Genomic DNA, 24,064 nt, shown 5'->3' on the forward strand with positions numbered 1-24,064 from the left:
GGCTAACTGCTAGTATATAAAAGAGTAGGTTATAGATTTTTCTATGGTTCTATGTTCTATGTAGAACTAAAAAAACTATATAATATGCAATCGTTATCTAAAAATAAAAAAAATTATTATATGAATCAATAATTACATTTTACGCTATACCTACATCACAGTAGTGTATAAGTGTATCAATATTTAAATTGTTAACTTTTGTTGTACAATTTAAGTTCAAATAGTTCAATGGACGAAATTTTATATTATATTATAAATTTGAGGATTCGTTTTATATATTTTTATATTTATAATATATATTATTATAATCTAGTATGAACTAGGCGTAAGGAAACAAATAATTTTTATTTTACAATTTATGCTTAGCTTAAAAGTATAACAGTATCTTTAATACCTACGTTATAGACTATTAATAAGAAACATCTAATTATCAGTAATACAATACCTAATATATATTATATTTATTGTATAACCGTATACAGGAGTATAGGTATATTTTATACGTTATGGTTTGCGCAATAAGTTTGGACTAGAACTCTTAAACAACGCATATGTAATTAGTTGCTAAATCATAAATATTTATTTTATGTATATTTAAAACATACTATTTTTTAAACGTATTAAATTATAATAAATATATTTTTAAAAAAATACGTTAATAATTGCCGTAAAAGACTAATAACTATAAATATCTATATACCTACTACTCTAAAAATAAATATTTCATAGTGTTATCGTAAAAAGGCAAGACAAGTGAAACCACTGCTTTTGGTTCAAAATATTTCAAACAAATAATTGATAGGTGGTCATTGATCTCCACTGATGAGTAAAAACTAGAAACTATTGAAGTATATTAATATATTGCAAATTAAATCTCATGTGCAATAATAAACATGTGTTGAAATACATTCACAGACGTGAATTTCACATGAGAATTGGGACCTCTAGTAGCTCGTAGCTCTATAACCTCTTAACCCGTCTTTGGTACACATATAGTTCGTAACATGATTGCTATACTATAAGCGCGGTGCTCACACTTTACTTTTTATATTATTATTAATTGATCCATTAACTTAAAAAATCAAACCATACCTAGAAATATGTATATTTTTATGTAAAGTTTATAATTTATAAAATAAAAATAAAAAACTACAATCTTATTTCATAAAATTATTTTTACTTTATATATGCTCGTCGTATGCTCCTTACATATTGACACGGTCATTTAATTGGTACTGTCGACTTTGTCTAACGATAACTGATAGAAAACGGCAAATAACACAATAATTTATTGTTATAAATATTTAAAGACATGTTATTTGAAGGTATTTATAGTATCAGATTAATTCGATAATATTTGTACGAATAACACTCAAAGTCTCAAAATGCTATCTGTGTGAGCGGCGCGCTCACATGTGCACCAACGACGGGTTTTAACCAACGTTAAGTAAAGTAGTTATATTCCAATTTACAGCACAATACGTCTGGTGTGGATTTACTGTAATAATATAACTATTTAATTGGCATTGGCTCGATATACAAATAAATGTATAATATATAATATATATGTACAGGCACGTATACAGGTGGGGGTTTTTGGGGTTCACCCCCCCCCCCGAAATAATTTCGATTAACGAGGAAAAAATTGTTTTATTAAGTTGCGGCACAATTTGTATTGCTAAATTTTGTAAAAACCCCCCCCCACGAAATTTTTTGTGTACGTACCTGTATATGTATTGCTAAGCCACTCATTGATTACATAATACCCGATAAATTTATTAGATTTCAAACTATCAAAGTATCAAATAAATTGTATACAAATGCATAAGTATAATGTTGACATTTGCGAATTGCCACACGATCATCAAATATGCAGGGCCACCGAGAACTTTGGTTGGCTCCATAGCTGATAAATTCCGGGCCCTTTTACTTATATATATACTTATTTTATACCTAACCACCCTCCCCACCAGGAAGTCCGGGCTCCGGGGCTCTGGCCCCTTCTGCCCCATCCTCTCGCCAGCCATGCAAATATGTTCCTAAAAATTATAAATTATAATATTTCACATTATTAAAATGTTTAGTTTGCATATTCGTTTATATAGTATACAATATACATGATTGGTATTATATAGTTAATAATTATTAATACGTGCAAATTCTGCTAAAATTGTATTTATAGATAAGTGACAATAATTTGTTGTCTCTATTTATTACACTTACCTATATAAATATACAATACCTACCTATATAAAGGAATAAAAAGGTATACATAATACATATTATAATTTCAACGTACCTATATATAATAATAATAGAACATTATTAAATTTATAATATTTGATCCGTATATTTATTGTTTAATTATCTCTGAAAAACAATAAAATTGTGAAGTATTCTTAAATGTAGGATAAACATGGCTTTAAGTGCTTACGCCTTACAAGTTACTGTAATGCGCTAGGTATGTACTAAGTGCCTAATACTTAATAGTAATCAATAATAACTAATTAATAATAAATATTATTATAAAATTCAAAAAAATATTAGTTAAAGTAGGGTAACGGGCAATCGACTACAGTTATATTTACTTACATAAATTTGTACGAAACAAGTTCATCTAAACAAAATTAACTTTAAGCGAGTTCGTAATCAATTTCAAATTTGTATTCTTATTTTTAATGAACTTTAAGATTCTGCAAATACACGTTATTAGTTAATAGTGTTATTACTGACATCGGCTACCAAATCCAATCATCGTCAACCGTGGTGATAAATTACCTACTATTTCATGAAAAGACGATGCTATTTTAGCCTTCATAAAATATGTAATAAATTCTGACAAGATAAGTGTAATTGCAGTCACGGTGAGCCGGTTGCGATGACATTTGAAGTATTGACCAAAGTACACATTATACAACTGCTGAGGAATAATTTAAAAACGAAATTATGAATCACCAACGAATTTGTTGTTTGACGAGAAATATTAATGCACGATAGGCACTATTTAATTTTTTAATTCGACATACTAGGTACTATTACTACTATTTACACGTAACACGTTTACATCACAGACTTCTACACATAGCTAAAATTAATGAAAAGCGCTTGAAGTTGATTAAAACCCACGTTTTTGAAAATAGCCGCTTCCTAATGTATCCATTTATCTATGGACTAAAATAAGGGGCTTCGGCAACCCCGGTTTTTTTCATTAAAGTAGCGCTTAAATTGACTATTCAGAATTCACTATACATTCTATCTTACAAGTTTTTAAATAGCAAAGAAATCTGTATATTACATTGTAACCTGTTGCTGAGTGTAGGCTGCGCACTGTACGAATAATGTTCTTTATGTGTGATGATGTGTGATATAGATTTTTTCACGTTTCGGACCATTGCGTGCGCAGCGCGGCTGTCGTGGTCGAGAAATCACAAACTGCTGTTTTTTCTTCCATGGCCAAAGTTTTGCTCATATATCGAACATCCTTGTCCGGCAGTGGTAATCACGTTTCGTTTGGTTTTCTCTCCCGGCGGTCCCTTCCACCCCCCGCCAACCGTAAACATCCGAAGCGACAGAGCGCAACGTGTGCCGCTGTTGGTGTGACAGAGACAGCCACTACACGTATTGTATTGTCGTTTCTCCTGCGCCTGCCCGCCACCCGCCCACCCATTTCGTCGCCGACGGACGCCGTTCGCTATTCGTACATACAAGTGAAGTACACAACATACGTGCGACCACCGAACGGGCTATAGTCTATAACCACACGGCGGCTTGTTGTTTGCGCGGTCCGAGCGTGTCTTATTAACTTAAGTGCATTACAAATCCATCGTCTTCGTGCGTATTAAACAAACACATTTTTTCTATCTCTGTCACTCTCTCGCCCGACACTCGGCTCGTCGTCCGCATATTGCGTACGTTGCTCGCACCACCGACCTACCCCGGACACGCGCGCGCCAACGGCCCAAGCACTACTTCAGCGGGAAGCATCCATTTCGTCAGCGATAATATTCTTCATGTTTCACAATGAGTGATTATTCAGCGGTGAATCCGCCAACGGAAAAGAATCAGAGTCAAGCATTCGCGGCGGCTTTACAACGCGCTAAAGAGGTACGTTGCACACGCTGAAGACGGCCTTGCGCGCCGCGTGCACGCGCCACCGCGTAAAAACCGCACAGGCTTGAGCTCTGTAGCTTCGTTGCGGTAGCGTCCACACCCGGCGATTCTCGATGTGGCCGCCGCTTCGTTGCTGACGTGCCGGCGATTGTTGCACGATTATTGTTATTATTATTACTTAGGTATGTCTGCGCGTGCCGCTAAACGTGGGTCTGCACCTGTGCTCACATCGTACGTGTTTAAATTCCACTCGTTGACTCTTCGCGTGTTTGTCGGACGCGCATTACGGTTTTTGACCAATTTTTAGGGGGACACTACGCACCTACTAACCAACCTACCTACACACCCACCCGTCTGTCGGTTTTCTTGTCTAATGTAGAAAAGTAAATAATTTTTTTTTTTTCTAAAAACAGTGAGTCATGGTACCCTGTCTTAAAAACTTTTAGTCTTGTATTACTCCACACTCGCATTCGACCATGACAACAACAGCAGACATCCATTTTGTTTCATCAACGATTGTTTTCCCATATTAACTTTTGAGCGTCGACTAATTTCAGTTGTTTATCGTTTTCATTTTCTTTTTTCTGTTTTAAACGTCAAGCAAAGTGTTTATAATGTCGTTGGTGCTTTCAGATGAAGAAAGTGTTGAAAACGTAACGTTTGATTAGAAAATATTAGACTTTTGGATTAGGATTAAGTTTTTTTAATAATAATATCTAGGCATAGACAATAATCATCTATAGTTGTTTCTCAGGTTATTTTTTTTAATAGTCTTTAATGACTTATAGATTAATTTTTTATAAATCATACATTTTCTATAAGTGATGGATACACCTAACTTTTAGTTATCAATACCATTGTTTATTTTAAATCATTATCAATTAAATTTATTAAAAAATATTTAACTTTTATCTCGCACTATTTTATTGAACGCGGTCATAAGCTAATTGTAAAATTCAATTTTGTTTGACTTGAATAAATGTTATTTACACCTATATAGGTACCTAATTTAATGTATTCATATTGTAATTTTATTAATATTAAAAAAAAAAACTATCATTTTAATCATGCTTAAAATTACATAACCACATGTATTTTATGTAAATTTATACTTTGATTTCAAACATTCGTTTTAGGTAGGTACCTACCTAATTCTATCTCTTTTTATTTTATTTTTTAAATGTAATGTATTAATTGATTAACAAACTAATAAAAATTAATTTAGTGATACTTTAGAGTATGCTCCTATTATAAATATAGGTGCCAATTATATTATCAAATCACATTTATTTATTATGTATTGTCTGTATTTTAAATCATAATTTCTATGCTACTTCCATCATGAAATTTATACCTATGAATACTCTTTCAAACTTGCGTACTGTAACTACAAACTAATTTTAAATTTTTTTTATAATTAAAGAAAAAATATCAACTTTTAAGATTTTACAGTTAAAATTAATTGTAATGTGAGATGATTAGTAAAAATTTTCAAAACCAAATATTTGAAAATTATTATTCTTAAATCTATGGAATTCATTTTTCTTATAGCTTATCAATACATATATTATGTTATAAGACTCTTCCACAGTTCTCAATTCATTATGTATACCTAGCTGTTCTGTGATAGCCTCTTTTATCTACTTTATTCCTTCATTGATTGTTTAGTTTGTCTATAGGTCTCTTTCCAGATATTTGTTGCTCTTATTCTTTGTGACCTGTTTTCAAATTTCATGACTATACCATTTAGTTCTTAGTATTTGGATTTTTATAGAATTTTTAATCCATAGTAGCCTATTGCTTAATTTTTCAGATAGATACTCAGAATTCCTTATTATATCTAATTTTTTATTTAAATAATAAGTATTAATTTTAGACGTTATCAATATTTTTTAGGTTCATTACAACAATATTTTCTAATTATAAAAAACATTCTTTTATTTATATATTTAGATAGCAGCTAAAATCCAACCATCTTCCAAAGCTAGTTCAACAACAGGATCTATATCGCCAGAAACACATAAAAGGCCTTCAGAAGATTACTGTAATTCTTCAGGTATATTCATATTAAATTGATAATATATCTAGAAACTATAAGTGTATCAAATTAAATATTTATTTATCTTTTTAGAGCCTGACAGAAAAAGGTTAGCGACATCTCCGGTGGCTTTAGCCGCCGCGCAAGCAGCAGCCGTGGCCGCCAGAGTGGCAGCAGCAGCAGCAGCCGGTATCCAAGGCATCGGTGGGCCTGGATCACAATTTGGCAACGTTATTAACGAAGAAATAAAAGTACCTGATAAAATGGTTGGACTTAGTAAGTATAAATTATTCATGTTTTTCATTTATAACTAGTAGCAAATTTGATGTACTATGTGCGTTAACCCTTTGCAAAGTTATAGGCCGCGGTGGAGGACAAATAAGTCGACTACAGGCCGAAACTGGGTGTAAAATTCAAATGGCGCCAGATAGTCCTGGCTTATTAGAGCGATCTTGTACACTTACAGGAAATGCTCAAAGCATAACGTATGTTTTCAATTATAATTATTTTCTTTCTTTCTTAAAACTTACAGATATTCATAAATCCAAATCTAGGTTAGCTAAAGAGCTCATACAAAACATAGTTCAGAATAAAGTATCTGTTGAAGGAACAGGTGGTGCAAAAATTGAAGGACTTAATATATCTTCTCCGCCTTCCCAACCAGCTTTTACTCAAGTAGAGACAATTGATTAATATTTCAAATAAATCTTACTTCATAAATATGTATTTTTCTAGGCCCAAATAATGATACCTGGAGCCAAGGTAGGACTTATTATTGGAAAAGGAGGTGAAACTATTAAAATGTTACAAGAAAGTTCAGGAGCAAAAATGATAGTTATTCAAGATGGCCCTAACAGTCAAGAAAATGAAAAACCTTTAAGAATATCTGGTGAAACGGCCAAAGTTGAGGTAAATTCAATTAGAAACACAATTATTTTAGAAATCAATATTTACATTTTATCAATTTGGTTTTAGCATGCCAAGAAGTTGGTATATGATATGCTAGGAGGCGGTGATAAAGATGGATCGGTAAATATATTTTTCCTATTATGCATTATTCAGTCATTAAGTTGATCACTTGTTTTTAAAATGGTTTACAAATCAAATTATAGAAATCTAAAATTAGTTTTTCATACAATAAACAAATAAATATTAATAATAAAATTTCATTATTCAAAGATCCTCATTATTTTCAATGAGAAACCTTAAAAGTTATATTTTTATCTTTTTGGCTTTTATTAAGTTTTAAGTTTATAAATATATTGTTATTATTAGTATACAATTATGTTTTAAATAGTAACTACTAAATATAACCAATGTCTATTGTCATATTGATTTTCTTATTTCTATTTTGTTTTATTTGTTTATAATAAAATTATATTTTTAATTAAAAATGTTCTGGTATTAAACAATACTTTCTGTTAACAATAAGAAATAAAATAAAAATCTGTTTTTAAGATGAGTATAACAAAACATAAGTCAATTGTCTATAATATAATACCTATATTAGATCCCCACCTTTAATTATATAATTTTTACTGAATAAAAGTTATAATTTGTTTTTAAACAAAAAAGAAAACCAATCAATCTTTTTGTGATCATATGTAATTTTTATGTTTATAATAGTTTTTTTTTTTTTTTTAATAATTATAGTCCAATTTTGATCAGAATGGCTCAAATTGGAACGGTTCAAATAGTGGTGATTACAGTATGCATTCTGGATATGGTGGCAAAGTTGAGGTAATTATTTTCAAAGAATATTCAACAGTGTTATTATATCCAATTATTATTAATAATAATCGTCTAATATGTTATATTTTTTCAAATGGCTTTAAAAAAAAAAAAAAAAAAACATTTAATATTGTTTGAAATTAGCTGTATTGTATTAAATATACTTATAATATCTATCTACTAGTTTTGTTTCAAGGCATAAGTATAGATAGTAATACAAAAAGTCTATTAATGGACCGATATCTCCTAAATCAGTAGCATTTTCTAAAAAATATGTGTGTTTATATGGATTTGAGTAGCTATGTTAAATTTATGTATTCATAACTAAAGTATACATATGTATTTGATTTTGATATAAACATTCAAACATACATAATAAATTATATATAATTAAAATATTATATTATCAAATTTTTATATAAATAATATACATTTCATTTGAATGGCCATATTAAAGTGTTAAGTTCTTATTAAAATATATAACAACACCAGGTAATACCAGAAAACATGGTAATTCCTAGTAAAATGATTTTTTAAGTTTTGATTATATATTAATATGTATTACAACTAGATAATAATTTGTTTTTGTAAATTTTAATGTTTAGGTTGGTGTACCAAAACAAGTAGTAGGATTAGTTATAGGAAAAGGTGGCGATATGATTAAAAAGATTCAAGCTGATACCGGTGCCAAAGTCCAATTTATAAATCTTAATGAAGATACACCTGATGATAGAAGATGTTTAATTACTGGTAATCCCGATCAAGTAGCTGAAGCTAAACAAAGAATAGAATCATTAGTCGATAGCGCTTTGGTAAGAAATTTTATAATTATGTATCTGATAAAAAAAAATTTTTATGTAATCAAAATTAATTTATAAACTAAATAATTTTAATTTATTAGAATCGTAGTGGAAATCGTCAGAGTGGCGGTAATTTTAATAGAAATCAAAGTTGGGGTAACAGTGGTCAAACACAACCTTTAAATGAAACAACATTTACTGTACCATCTGCTAAATGTGGAGTTATTATTGGAAAAGGTATATATTGGATTTAGTTCTCTGTGTAAGATATTTTCTTATTTTATTTTTTTTATTAGGTGGTGAAACAATCAAACAAATCAATATGCAAACTGGTGCACATTGTGAAATTGATAGACGACACAATAATACAGGTTCTGAAAAAACTTTTGTTATACGTGGAACAACAGAGCAAATTGAAAATGCTAAACGCATGATAAATGAAAAACTGGGTTTTGTATGTACTTTTTATTATATTTTTAGTTAAATATGTTTGTTTTTATTTTTTATTTTATTACCAGGATCCTAATGGCGGTTCTCAGAATTATAGTAACATGAACCAACAACAGCAACAGCCTCCATATGGATCTCAAATGGGTTGGGGTGGACAAGACGGGCAAATGAATGCTTATGGTCAAGGTTGGAATCCAAGCATGCAACAACAGCAACAACCACAACAACCAACTGATCAGAGTAAACATACTTATATAATAAAATAGATAAAATGACTGATTAAAATACTATTTGAAATAATATTAAACTACTATTAATTAAAAATATATATATATAAGCAGCTCTCAGTAATTAAGTTTTAAGAATGTTACAATAGATGTGTTTTGCTCTTGACAATTATGTAACTAAATTTCTAAGATGTACATATGTAATCAACAATTTCTTGTTGGATTATACAAAAATTTTAACTGCTTCACCAAAACATGTCTATTTTCTACTATTTTAAATTTATTAAAAAGAATATAGATATTCATAATTTTCTATAATAAATTTATATTGCAGATAATGCAAATCCTATGTCTAATGCTAACGGTGCCCAGGGGGGTTCAGACTTCAGTGCTCAATGGATTCAGTATTATAGATCTATGGGAATGCACAGAGAAGCTGAATTCATTGAACAGCAAGCCAAACAAATGAAGGTATGTATACATAACTTATTATCTTGAAATATTTTTATATAATTTTTTGTATTACCTTAAATATGGTGTGAAAATGTAATGTTAATAATTGTTAAGTAAAAAAAAATTAACTATGAAGTCTAAAATCAAAGCATTCAATTTTTATAATCAACCAAAATTTAATATTTGCCTAAAACTCTGTTTGATTATAAACTATTTTTATGACAAATGGATTCTATTTCGAGTATTTATTTTTTTTTGCTTATTCAACTTTGTTATGTGGAAGTTTCACTGAATATTATTAACTACATAATATTTACTAAGGTATAATGTTAACATGGTGGTTTAATAAGATAATTATCGATAATTTTTAAACAAAAAATATAATGGATGAAGAACCTACTTGTTACATACTTCTTGGCACATAAGTTGTTTATATTATGAGGTAACTAAACTACATACTCAAGTATTAATAACTACTATTTCTTTAAATTTGGGTTTAAGAAAAAAATCTTTTAACTTTATTTATGATAGAAAAAAAATATTTGAATACATTTTATATTAATGAAGTATAAATAAACCTGTAAAGTAAATTTTCTGTAAAACATTTTATGAGCATTAAAATTAAATGAAAACATGTTATGTGGTGCTAATTCTGTTCCTAAATTTGATATTATATAACAAAATTGCTATAGTTGTTATTGAGAAAGTTTTCTACTTTTACAAACTATTAAATAGCTAGGAATTTAATAAAATGATTCATTATCATCATTTTGCTTGTTATGTTCTTTTTATTGGATGAGCCAAGACCTAATTTTTTCAGTTTAATCAGATGAATGGAACTAGTGCAGTACCAAATCCTGCCAATGTCCAACCCCAACCTCATGCAATTCCTCCAAATGGAGCTGCTGGTGTTATGCCAGTTGCTGCAATTTCTGCTAATGGCGCTGGAAGTGGTGCTGGAGGAAGTGCTGGAGCAGGAACTCCTGATTACAGTGCACAGTGGATAGAGTATTATAGATCAATTGGCAAAAATAAAGAAGCTGATATGGTTGAACAACAAGTTAAAGCTAGAGTAAGTAAACTTAATATACTTGTTTCTGGACTTAAATATTTTTTGTGGGTGGTTGCTGTTTATTATTTTTAATATAATATAAATTTGTTATGTGAAATACAAAAAATGTATTTAAATGAGTATTTATTAATTCATTGTTTACATTTTAATATTTAAAAAAGACTAACTTACTAATGATAATTATTGCAGCAAATGGGTCTGCCAACTCAAACTAATGGTCAACCAAGTGGATCAGAACAATCGCCTCAACAGCAGCAGCAACAACCTAACGCCTCAAGCCCTCAATCTGGCCAACCCCAAACATTGAATGATGTATCAATGTATGGTGCACAGTATGGTATGGCTTATGGAGCAGGTGGTTACTATGGAGCACAGAATCCTGGTGCTGCACCTACTGGATATGGTGCTTATCCTGCTGCTGGAAATGCTTATGCAGGTTATCAGCAAGTTCCACAACAAGATCCACCACAACAACAATGAGGTAATAAATTAATAAAAACAAAAAAATACATGCTTAATATTACTAAGATAATACTTTTTGCATTTTTTTTTTTATTTTAAAAGCGAACATCGTTTTTTTCTATACATACCTATTTTGCTTAACATGCCATTTCAGGACTTACGTCAAAAATATACTATTAACTGTGTTATTGCAGAACGTCCAGATACCAGGGATATCCTCGCTATGGTCAGGTCCATTCATATTAAATCAATAAACAAATAGTTTTGTCTTCTCTACGCATTTTATTTTTTTTTTTCTATTAGTATATTTAATTATGTTTAATTATGTACTATACTTAATTGTAAAGACATTTTGTAGCGCAAAAAAAAAAAATATGAAAAAAAACCATATTGTTTATTTAATAGTTTTGGCGATTGGTATATATATTTAGGTAAAATCGCCATAATATACCTGAAGCTAAGGTTATAACGGTATAATCATGTTACTTTTGATAATAACGGTATTTATTACTATAAAATGTGTTTATTAAGTTTTTCTTATCTCGATTTAAACACATAATATGCTATTACATTTTATTACATTGTGAGTTATTTCAAGTAAGAGTGAAATTATGGAATATTTCAAGTTTGGATTTGTATAGCATACTATTTCATTAGGTTCACAGCATTGATAAAACAATTTTTTCATTTGACAATTTATCAAGTTGGCATTTAGGACCTTATAATATAGTTAAGTAAATGTTTTATAATTTAAATATTACCAAGTTTTGTCTGGAATTGTATATTAAATGGATAGGTGATTTTTGTTAATTTGTATTTTCTTTGGTTAAAAAGAATATAAAAGTTACTTAATTTGTATAAAAATATATTAAATATATATTTATAAACATACTGAATCTACACTTGTTTTTAGTTATCCTTTCGTTGATTTGTTAGGTTAGATTTTCAATATTCTTTGTTTTTTTTTTCTGGTACAGAACTTGGTAAAAACATTCAAAACCACTATAATTTTAATATCTTATTATTATAATAAAATTACATATGTTTAACTAAATAATTTATCTTAGAAAAAAATACATTTATAAATAATATAACTAAAATTTGTCATGTGTGAAATGTTTGTTTAATTTATTTTTACCTTGTTCACAGCATGTGGCACCAACAATTACCAGGTTTGTACTGAGTTAAGGGTTTATAATTATACCAATGTCCAAACAAATTAAAATCTATTTATAATTTTACTGTCATAAATAATTTTGTGTTATTGTCTTGTGGAATGTGTTTGATTTTATAAATTTCAGTGGGAAATGTCTGGTGTCTTGAGCTGAAGCCTGACATTGGGAAAGGTAATTTTCTAGTAATTTTTCCTAAAAAAAAAAAAAAATAATTATTATTATGATAAAAAAAAACTAACATTATTTAATATATATATATATACATTTGTAAAATATTATATATATATGTGTGTGTACACTCACTTGTATCTACAATTTATAATAGATGTTTTCTTCCGAAATTTGTTAACATATCCTTATTAAATAATTATTTATTTATATTTGATGATTTTGAAAAATTGTTTCTGACATACTTCTGTTGCTTGTTTCAGATCACGCGACAAATTACGCGCATTTATACACTATTACTTTAATAATTTACATGTTGTGCAATTTACTAATGTTGTATGTACATATTGTAATATTATTAAAGTGTATTAAACATTTGATTTATAAAGTTCCAAATATAATGAAAAGATGAAATATTTTACATTATTTTTTTATTTTTATGATACATTAGTGAATAGATTATAGCTTTTATTATTAGTAATAACCATTGGACATTGGTATCTGTGTTATTGATGTTGGTGATAAAACATTTTAAATGATCTTACCCATAAATATAAGAATACAATTAAGTGTTTATAATTAAATAATAATATTTATAAGAAATACCTTCTTCTTTTAATTGATGGTAATTTTTTTTTTAATCCATTTCAATTGTAAGGAATTTTAGTTTAATGTTAAAAAATATTAAATTTTAAATATTCTAAATCATAATAGAATATAATGCATTGTTCTGAAAATGTTTGAAGTGTCATATCCTTTAGCTTCTAATAAATGAATCCAAATTATTAAAATTTTAGGTTTCATAATAAATAAATTATTTTCCTCAAAATACCCTTAGAAAGCAATTTAAAGTATATTTTAGAAATATTCTGACAAGATGTACTGATGAGTGAGTTAGTTAAATAAATATATTTTACTTAATTTTAACTCTTATAAATATGTATAGTTATATTTTAAGTATAAACACAAATATAATATATCACAACATTTGGTTTCTTAATCTTAAAATATAGTTTAAAAAATCTATAAAAAACAACAAATGTGTTTGTCATTATTTGAGTATTTTCTGCTATAATTATTGACTAAAAAACTTCTTAACATTTTAATCTGCTGACATTTATCATACTTCTCATATTTTCAGATTTAATACTTAAAAATATAAATTGCATTTTACAATTATTAAAGTGATTTTTAGTTGTCATAATAATAATAATAGATGTGAAATTAATTTGACGCTTACAAAGTTTATAGGGTTAAAGAAGGAAGATTTATTACAGATAGGTTAAATTTTAATCATATAACATATAATAAGTATTTCTTTAAAGATTAAAAAGAACTGTCTCGTTTTAAACTTTTATTATGTCTAGTATACTATTTAAGATACCTATTCAAAAATCTTAAACAATATTTTTCAAAACCATTTTCTTATTTGTAATCTAATGATTTCTTCATGGTAACCATAACTATAGAAAAACAAAAGTTATTTATTCATAACTTCTACTTGAAGGGAATATTATAATATGTTATGTAGTGTCTTACCATCACAAAACATAGAAAATTGTATGTTCAGAATAATCTATTTAACTTGGATTATTTTTAATAATAAGTCATATTCAATGTATTCATCATACAATTTAAAAGTAAAATTTATACAATACAATTGTCTATTGAAAACAAGTTCATGAATATTAAATGCTCGTAATTTCAAAATTAAAATAACAAAAATCATTTTTGGGTTTAGTACTTAACTTTTTATTTAATAATAACAAGTTAAATTAATTATTTTAAATATAAACTTTCCTATATATGTGTTAGTAAGAGACCACACATTCTGGAAAAAATATCCTCCCAAGTAACTTTTATTTTCATATTAAATGTTTATAAAAATATATTTTCTATTTTTTTCAAGCTGTAATTAAAATTATCCTATATTTATTAAAATTCTAATAATAATAGCTACCTATAGTACAACTTTTTTTTGGCAATTTTTAATTCAATTTCTATACACAATATTACATTTTTAATATTCAAATTATGTATTCACTTACATTATTCTAAAATGTAATAATATTTATATAAAAGAAAGTGTATACCCCCCCCCCTTGTTTTATTTTTATGAATTGTGATATTTATGAACACAAAGGTATTTAAGTTGCATACTAAAAAATTTGTTAACTTTGATATTTTGTACAATATAAAGATTAATGCTCTCTTGAGTGAAGTAATGTTAGGTAATTAATATTAATATAATTTTAATCATGATTAGTGATTTACATTTACTGTTGAAGGCTGCAATCATTTATAATGTGTTATTAATTAAACTGATGAAATGTCCCCACTTAATATTACTATCTTGTCCCCTTGATATATCTTTAAAAATTAAATTAATACTGTAGAAGTAGGGCTTAATTCCTAATTTCAAAATAAATGTTTGCACTAATGAATGAAGTAGACATTTATCCAGAAAACTTAATATTTATGAATTATTGCTTATTTAACATATTTTAATCTGCTGAAATAATCAGCAGTTTGTAATATGGTGAGTGTTATATGTATGACCCAATACATAAACATGATATTTTAAGGATAAATCCGTATGGATCTTCAGTTGATGATAGTTAATTCTTTATATTATGACTGGTAAAATTAATGCTATTTAACTTAATATAAAATACAAGCCAATAAATATTTCAATTTGTACCTATATAAATTTTTTAATTTTAAATATTAGCGTATATATTGAATAATAATTATTATTATTCATTATTTTAGGCTGAATATTATTGTATATTTGTATGTATTGTTTAAGATACAACATTTAAATATTGACATTTGTGTAATGTCAAAAATGAGGTACCTAACATATTATTTATTGTGTATTGTTGTATTTTATAACTTTTTAATAGTACCTAATATACAATAATAATTCATAATATTATATTTAAGGGAAATTAATCAAACGATTATGTGAATTTGTATATCATATTTATTTATACTATATTAGTACCTACTCATTAACTATTGCCATTTTTTATTGTTTTTTGTATTTGTTATATTGTTTAATTAGGTATATACATATCACATATACTATATGCAGTCAATTGTTTTGTCAATTAGAAAATGTACATGCATTTATTTAACAAATTTTTTATGACTTTATGAGCAGTTTGATAACAATATAACATTGAAAAAATAAATTACTATAAAATATCAAATATAATAAGAAAAGCATATTAGTTGATAAACTAATCATGCTCTTCTAGTTAGTTTAGACAACAATTATTATATTGATAAATATTAAATAGATATAGTTTTTTTTTTTTTTTTTAAATAAAATTCTTATGGTAAATTCGACATTATAATAATCTTATGTTACAAATTTAGCAGGAAATATTTTATATTCGACTAAATCGGCACAGCCATGCAGTTTATCGTAGGTAATTTCAAACACTAAAGTATTTTTTTACATAAACAAATCACATTACAATATTTATCTTAGTATTTGAATGTCTGTATGTATAAAGTAAAAATTTATTATCTCGTTAAATTACAAACTAGCTCAAACTAAAATAAAAAAGAATTAAAAATTGTGTTTTTGTTGTACCTGAATTTCCATTAAATTGAAGAATAAATTTAGTTATTAATTATATTTTTAACCTTCGACTTCATTTTTATGTAATAATTATAAATATATAAATGTTTTGGCTTGGTGATATTACCTTTGAACGTTAGTTATAATGTGTTGTAAATTAGACGTTTTACAATAAAATTAATAAATACTGTAGTTGTATTTCTATTATTGAAATCTCCCAAAAAACTGTATTTTATTATATTAAGCTATAGTAGCTCCCGTACACCTCGATCCGAATTTTATGAAGTTAGAAAATTTTTTGAAATCTATTGGTGTCAATAGAACCTCGATGGAGCTATATATATATAGCTGTCCGTAAATCTGAATGAAATGATCTGAAGCAATATGATATGTGATGGATATCATTCATCACCTGTATACTTAAATTTACTTTCGGTGACTCCGAGTCATAGATTAAACCTAATTATTAGGTGAATATACCACGAAAAATTGTTCGTCGTGTTTAATGTATTTTAACAACAGGTAAGTATAACTACTGTGTTGTGAACTGTGGAGCATGACTGCATGGGGTCACAATTACAGGTAAGTATGATATTATATTAATATTTCATCTATTATTATTTATTGTCAATCGTGGTACCTACTACTGAATTTTATTGAAAATATAGTGCTATATTTTAAAGAACAACCAAGTATCAAAAGTACGTGGTTGCTTTTATTAACATATTCATAAAAAAAAATTATGGAAATTTTCAAATTATCTTGTAGTTGCAAAGTTCTTTAATTATAGTTTATTCTTGGATAGTTAAAACCGCTTGGCACTAAAGATCTTTAGGACTATATTTTGATGATGGATAATATTTTGTTGCAATTCAAAAACATTCGTAGGTAGTTGATACTATTATTACAGTTATAATACAAAATATAAGTATTAGACAATTTAAACTAAATTATTTTTTACTAAAAGTCATCACAACTCTGAAGTCAGAGGTACCTATAGTAGATGAACAATAAATATTGAATAATGTTAGAAATATAAATTCAAAAAAAAAAAAAAAGAATTATATTATTGTGCATGACTGACTACTAATTACCTTATGATCTATTTAGTCTGCCGCTGATGTATTAAGTGTAATTGGTTGGTCTAAAACATGTATGTTGTAGAGAAGGAGGGATAAAATGTCACCCTAAGTGATCTCAGCATTTATCCGTTCATCATTTTATTTGTTCAAAATAAAAATATTACGTTCAATCAAAAAGATAATATAGAAATATAATAAATCGGATCGCCGCAAAAATGACTACTAAAAATGAACTTTACATTTTAATATTAGTTTGAACTAAGTAGATTATGTTTTATTTATATTGTTGTCCGTTGGGTATTCCTACATACAAATTAAACTTTAGGTAAATTTTACTTTGCTTAAGCTAATCAAAGTAATTATTAGTTATGGTAATAAAATTGCAATTTATTGAAAGGTATCAATATTTTTATTTTTTTGGGGGGGGAGTCCTAGATAATAAGATATTCTACCCAAATTTATTAAAATGGTACTGAAAAATATATAGTGCTCTACCTCTACTACTCCATTAGTGAACATTTTGGTAATTGAGCTAGTAATAAGTACTTGCACTATAAAATAAATCCAAATAGTTTAAAATTTGTTTTTTTTTATTTTTGTATAGTATATACATATATTATAAAAATTTTAACATCAAATAAAGCCGTTAAAAGTTGTAACATATTAAAATTATTGGTTAAGAAGAAATCATCAATTATTTTATTATTGATTCAGGAATCGGGATAAACTATGTACCTATTGTAAATACATGTTTGCTAGTAATTCGAGGAGCATTTATATAATTGTTTTCACATCTTTAACACAATGTCATTCGAAAAATCGTACATTGACCAGTCATCGACTGATGTTGAAAACTAGTTGACTCAACACCGCGTTATTTCAAATACTTTATCTAGTTAATAATATTAATTATCTTACTTTATTTCATTATGTAGTTTATTATTAATAGTTAAGTTTTTACTTTGTCTACTATATTATAATGAATAACTCAATATATTAAATATCTTGTATTCTTGTTATTTTTTTCTTTTCTGCTTATATGATAATTTAAATGTTCAACGTAATTTTATTACTTAGAATTAATCAGTGGCATATTTACGGGGGGTCCAGGGGTACTGGACCCCCCAAAACCTCTAAAAACAAAAAAAAATTCTTACTTATTCGCAAACTCCGATTTATGTAGGCACGTGCGGACGAAGCAATTTTTCCCGTGAACAAAATATTTATATAAAATTAGCCAACGGATGCGGTCGAACGCTCGAAAACCCGCCACCGCGCGTAACTAAACTTTTTCTTGTATTGTATGTATTACCACTTTATAAAATACCCGTGTTAGATAAACATCAATAATTATAAAAAAAAAAGACGCTTGGATTTTATACTTTAAAATATAATAAAACAACTAATTTTTATTCTTATAATCTATTAAAAAATACTTCTTTATATTAGACCCCTCCCCCAGGCTATAATTTGAGGCTAAAAAGTAAAACTTTATTGGGGCCTTGGGGGGTTAAATACAAATACACAGGGATAAGCCACCCCTAATTATGCCGATGGCAATAAGGAAAATATTATTGGATAAAAGTATTATGAATCTAGTCTTTAAGAGACAAAATAAATGTATTACTCATAAATTCGCTGACCAGTAAAGCATTTTATTTCAAATCCAGAATGACTATAGAATCCGAAGCGAGTGAACAGACGTATATTGACACGGTTGCACGTAATTTGCCTTGTGTGTTACCATTCTATTACAAGGTATTGGTAAAAATAAGTTTTCATTTGGTTTAGCGTTTTTCATATTCCCGTTGATCAGCGAAAAGTCCGAATTTATAATTGTATGTTTTTTCTGTAGTTCGAAATTTGCGAAACTAGTGTCTGAAGTAGATATTAAATCCTGAATCATGCGTATGCGTGCTAAGCAATTCGGCATTAAAATGTTGAGTGCCTGCTCAGAAACTATTTTGTAGTCAGTCGTACTCGGATAGTTGGAGACGCCATCTAGCACTATGGACCCAGATCCTATCTACCGAAGAAATGTATAAACTACAAATTTTAAATGTAAAAATGTTTTTAATATATTAATCGATCAAGTTATCCAAATAGGACAATTTATATGACACTCAAGTTAAAAAGTTGTATTCATCCCATTTTACGGTACCTTATGAAAAAAAAATATTAATATTCAACATTGAGTAATGAGTTCTAATAATAATATTACATTAACATACATAATAGAAAATTATTCTTACTCGATTGCAGGTTAAAGTCTGTAGCCCAATGAGATTACTTTCTCAGCTGTCCGACAAACGCAAACAATCTCGTGTAGCGGCTTTCCCTTGCACCTATAAGGGGACACGAAGGTTCACCCGATCACTTTCTCGCGATATAATTGAAGAGATAAATGCTTAATAATTATATTGAAATAGAATTACAAATTATATAAATATATTATAAATACTGGGCTCAGGCAAATAGGTGCTTATATTATTTTAATTTTTTTGTGGGAGGGTAGGCAATTAACTATTTTCAGAATAGTTTAGGCTTAAGAATTTTTTTTTTATTAATTTATATTTATTACAATAATACGATCACTCCTATCTGCCTATGCAAATATCAATACTTAATCATTTTGGCTTTTATTGAACGAATACACTTTTTTCTACCTACAAGCAGCTTTTTTGCAAGATAATCATATATTGTATCTTCTTTGTTATGGCTGTTACTATGCTATAGTGTTATACCATTGAATTAACAAATACTGCGAAAAAAATAATTTATTAATAAGTACTCGATAGTTATTTTTGTCTTGTATTGCATACATACATGAAAATATGAAATGATTTTTGATTCATCCGAATATCTGACATTTCGACACACTGTATAGCAGTATCTTCGATACAAGTATATATCTTCAACACGTATCTCAGATACAATTGTATGTTGTTTACAGTCATACGAAGTATTTACCAAGTATTTTGTATTGCAATAAATTTTTAGTCTGTATATCGAGTTTTTCGTAAAAAAAATACTTTAAAATGTTTTGGAAACTTCTTTACATTCTTTTTATAAATTAGATTCCTAAACAGTACCATGAAAAGTTCGTCCTCGAGGCCTTAAATTGTACATGGAACACCCGGTACAAATTTATCATATTAAATGTAACTCATCTGTCCTATATTTACCACATACTACATAATTTTAAACAAACAACTGAATCAACAAAAATTCAGTTATTTCACATGATGAACGTTTTAAATAACAACTTTTGTATACTTTTATACTTTTTCAATTTTTGTAGCTTGTATATATTGTATGTTATAATAAAATATAAATCCTGATAAAAATCAATATTTTATGTATTTAAGAAACCTATAAAAGGTTTTCAAAATCTAAAATAAAATTCTAAAAATTATTTTAAATTATTATTTTAATAACTAAAAAAAAAAAAGAAAAAAGTTCATTAATAGAAATAATAGATTAATAATGAAACTACAACATGTTTAGAGAGTACAGTTATTAGAACTATTAACCATAGTTAATATATTATATAATCATTAAAAATCAATTTATCTAAAATCTCTGTTATATTGTTTTACTATTAAGTAGTAATGTCTATTCATTTTTAAACAATACCATTAATATTACATTATAATTTAATCTAAAAACATTTCAATATTTGTACTTGTAAAATAACAAATAATAAAAAAAACTAAAATAATAATTTGTTTTTATTTTTTTTTTTACAAAAATGGTATCTGTCTCTTTAATATGTCAGAAACTATTGACAATTTAATTCACCAGATACCAAGATGAGGATTTTTCTATTATTTTTTTTCGATAATGTGTTTAAAAAAACTAAAAAACATAAACTGGGATATAAAAAATACTTTTATAATAAAAAATATATAAAAATTAAATATTATCATATATATATATGATTACAATTGATTTATCATTTATATAAAATATTAAAACATAAAAACATAACAAAGGTTAGATGGTAAAATTCTATAAAAAAAAATAACAACTAAAAGATGTTTAATAATGAAAATTGCTAATAAGTTTAAACAACAAGAAAACTGAGTTAAAGACTAGTACATTTTACTTTTTTTTTATTTTTTTTACTCCATTTTTGAGGAACAACTTTAATAGAAATATTTCCAACAGTTTTTACAAATCTATCAAAAACATTTTTAGTTTTAGGCATCAAATCATGTTCTTCACTAGAAAAATTTATCACTTCATTTCTTTCAACAACTGTAGTACTAGGATTTGTGTGTTCTTCAATTTTTAGTTTCTGATAACTGTTACTTATCTCCACACTAATAACAAAATAATTTTAAATATTTACATCAAAAATTAATTAAATGATGAATTAATGTCTAACCTGTTGGTCAATGCTAGATTCTTATAAGGTGATACAGTAATTCTTAATTTGTTCCACGGGTCACAAAAAGGATTTTGTTTATTAAAAAATAAGTGGACATAACATTTGAGTTCTTGAGGTAATATACAATCACCAAAAACGCATGGGATAATTTTAGGTAACCGTTGTTCTAAAATAAATTAAACGGTATATTTCATTTAAATCAAACAAGTAAGTATTAAAAATAAATTCCTTACCAATGGCTAACGATTGTATGTAATTCATAATAAATCTATTCCAAGGGCTGTTTGAAAAATCATTTGATACTATAATGATCAACCAATTACAGCGATCAGATATCAACTTTATTATAGACTGATACTCAAACATAACACCTGGTCTTAAATCTCGATCTTTTAAGCATAGCTGAAATATATAAAATACAATTAGTGAATCTATTGAACTTGAAATAGACTAATATTGATTTTAAGGATAATAAATATACTGTTTTTAAGGGTTTATGTTAAATGTGTGAAAAATAAATAACTAATTTTATAGATTGATTTATAGACTGTAGATGTGACAATATGACCCTATTTAAATAAAACTATGTTTCCTATTTTGTATTGAAGTAATTATTAAATTTTTTTTTTTTAATTTATTACATATTCCCTAGAATACAATATATCAATATGCTAGAACATTGCTTCTCTATCTGTAGTCCACAGACCCCTAGGGGTCTGTGAATGTAAGTTTAAAATACTATATATTATATAGTTATTACTGTTTTTTTATTTTTATTAAGAGGGTCCATGATCATTTTTATTATCTCTAAGAGGTCTGGCAGAGAAAAAGTTTGGGAAACAATGTGCTAGAAAATTATTAAAAAAAAATAAATAAATTAATTAATTAATTAATACCTTAAGCTTATAATCAGTTTCTAATTTTTCTACTACAGCAGTAGCTGATTGTATATCTGCTTTATCATACAGTAAAAAAGCATCATATCTCGAAAGAGGAAGACCATTGTTGGATGCATTTATATCATCTAAAAATCATTTAAGTTATTCATGATTTAATATTTATATAAAAGCACATTTTAAATAAAACTCACCTAAAGTAATAATATTGATGTCGAAATCATTAGGTACTATTGGTGTTGGATTTGCTAAAGAACATTGTTCTTTAAAATATTTAATATCAGAAACTTGAAACAATAATAGAAACATAATATTAGTGTTTGGTTAATTAAATAATATAATATAAGGTAGTATATGAATCTAATATTTATAATTAATACTCACTGATTAATTCTTCTGTCTCTTCCACAACGTCATACCTGTCTATTCGTTGTAGACACTGTATAAAATGTGCTATAGTTGTTTTTGCTTCACAAAACTTGAATATCTTGCCAATCGGGTCGGTTGGATCACATCCTGATGGTATCGTATAATTCAAAAGTGTGCACAATCCTCTCCAATCTCTATAAACATTTTAAATTAAATAATTAATCAAAATTAAAATTTCATAACTATTAGGATCGAGTATTTTTTTCTCCTGCTGGAATCTTATTAACAATGTCAAACAGGTAACAGTAGAACATTGGCATTGAAAATTAGATTTCTCAAAAATTGTATTTTAATATATTTCAATATTTATTTATCAATTTATATATGGTATAGAAAATAACCATATAAAAATAAAATTTGGATACAGTCAAAAAAAATTGTGATGATACTAAAACTTCTGTATAATATTATCCATTACAACGACTAGTAAGTCTGCTAGTGGTTAATTCAGTAAGCGTTTTTAATTATTTAATTTTTACACGAAACCCGCAAGAGTCGAACATAGAAAATTAAACCATGACAATCGACCAGGTACCTGGGAATGTTTTCGGGCGAAGGAATGACTTTCTTGGCGTTCAGCATGCACGACAATCGTTCCCGGGTCGGCAGCCGGAGTATGGATATCGTTCTATTGGTAAGGTCTTGCAAGTGTTCGTCCGATACGGTCGAACACGACGTGGGATCCATAATAACATGCGAAAAGATTTTATTCGCCTCGAGTTGTGAGAACGTAAATCCGTCGACGAACTATAGTGGACAATAATAAATTAACATTTTGCATCGATCAACCATCCATTACAACGGTTGTCACGATCGATCCAAACATTTCGTATTATTATATTGGAATAAAGAACAGTAACTTCGTTATTGTGCCGAGTTCGATAGATGTAAATATTATAATAAATAATGCACCGTTTGCCTGCTACTTGTTGCGCTCGCCAACACGTTATCAGAGCGGGAGCTTTCTCTTAGCAATCGACATTCAT

The 24,064-nt window shown here is 27.4% G+C and overlaps 2 protein-coding genes across 4 annotated transcripts; one reads left to right on the top strand and one right to left on the bottom strand.

Annotated features, from left to right (window-relative positions):
• The first annotated feature begins 3,677 nt into the window (after positions 1-3,677).
• LOC113561269 (far upstream element-binding protein 3) lies at positions 3,678-11,700 on the top strand. Of its 3 annotated transcripts, none has more exons than XM_026967589.1 (16): positions 3,678-4,104; positions 6,064-6,166; positions 6,242-6,424; positions 6,504-6,633; positions 6,703-6,823; positions 6,884-7,057; positions 7,124-7,177; positions 7,802-7,888; positions 8,485-8,691; positions 8,781-8,916; positions 8,976-9,133; positions 9,198-9,369; positions 9,691-9,827; positions 10,630-10,881; positions 11,071-11,362; positions 11,538-11,700. In XM_026967589.1, exons 1-15 carry the CDS (start codon positions 4,021-4,023, stop codon positions 11,359-11,361), a joined length of 2,289 nt encoding a protein of 762 aa, XP_026823390.1. In that variant the 5' UTR covers positions 3,678-4,020; the 3' UTR covers position 11,362; positions 11,538-11,700. The 3 variants fall into 3 exon arrangements, with proteins under 3 accessions (XP_026823390.1, XP_026823391.1, XP_026823392.1); XM_026967590.1 differs by having other exon boundaries at positions 6,510-6,633; XM_026967591.1 differs by lacking the exon at positions 6,504-6,633 and having other exon boundaries at positions 6,681-6,823.
• A 9,732-nt stretch (positions 11,701-21,432) lies between these two features.
• LOC113547771 (myeloid differentiation primary response protein MyD88) lies at positions 21,433-23,983 on the bottom strand. Its single transcript, XM_026948257.1, has 7 exons — positions 23,614-23,983; positions 23,034-23,212; positions 22,844-22,936; positions 22,650-22,777; positions 21,987-22,155; positions 21,751-21,919; positions 21,433-21,685 (listed from the first exon to the last, which is right to left on the bottom strand). The coding sequence occupies exons 1-7, from the start codon at positions 23,763-23,765 to the stop codon at positions 21,448-21,450; spliced, it is 1,128 nt and encodes a 375-aa protein (XP_026804058.1). The 5' UTR covers positions 23,766-23,983; the 3' UTR covers positions 21,433-21,447.
• Between the last annotated feature and the right edge of the window lie 81 nt (positions 23,984-24,064).

This window comes from Rhopalosiphum maidis, chromosome 1, assembly GCF_003676215.2.
Source record: "Rhopalosiphum maidis isolate BTI-1 chromosome 1, ASM367621v3, whole genome shotgun sequence".
NCBI classification, from domain to species: Eukaryota; Metazoa; Arthropoda; class Insecta; order Hemiptera; family Aphididae; genus Rhopalosiphum; species Rhopalosiphum maidis.

Bases quoted from the DNA above. Each gene is read 5' to 3' on its own strand.
- LOC113561269 (XM_026967589.1), top strand. From the start codon at position 4,021: ATGAGTGATTATTCAGCGGTGAATCCGCCAACGGAAAAGAATCAGAGT. The intron at 6,167-6,241 runs GTATATTCATAT...TTATCTTTTTAG, and splicing joins AGATTACTGTAATTCTTCAG to AGCCTGACAGAAAAAGGTTA. The intron at 8,692-8,780 runs GTAAGAAATTTT...TTAATTTATTAG, and splicing joins CATTAGTCGATAGCGCTTTG to AATCGTAGTGGAAATCGTCA.
- LOC113547771 (XM_026948257.1), bottom strand. From the start codon at position 23,765: ATGGATCCCACGTCGTGTTCGACCGTATCGGACGAACACTTGCAAGAC. The intron at 23,213-23,613 runs GTACCTGGTCGA...AAATGTTTATAG, and splicing joins TCGCCCGAAAACATTCCCAG to AGATTGGAGAGGATTGTGCA. The intron at 22,156-22,649 runs GTATTAATTAAT...TATATATTTCAG, and splicing joins AAACTGATTATAAGCTTAAG to CTATGCTTAAAAGATCGAGA.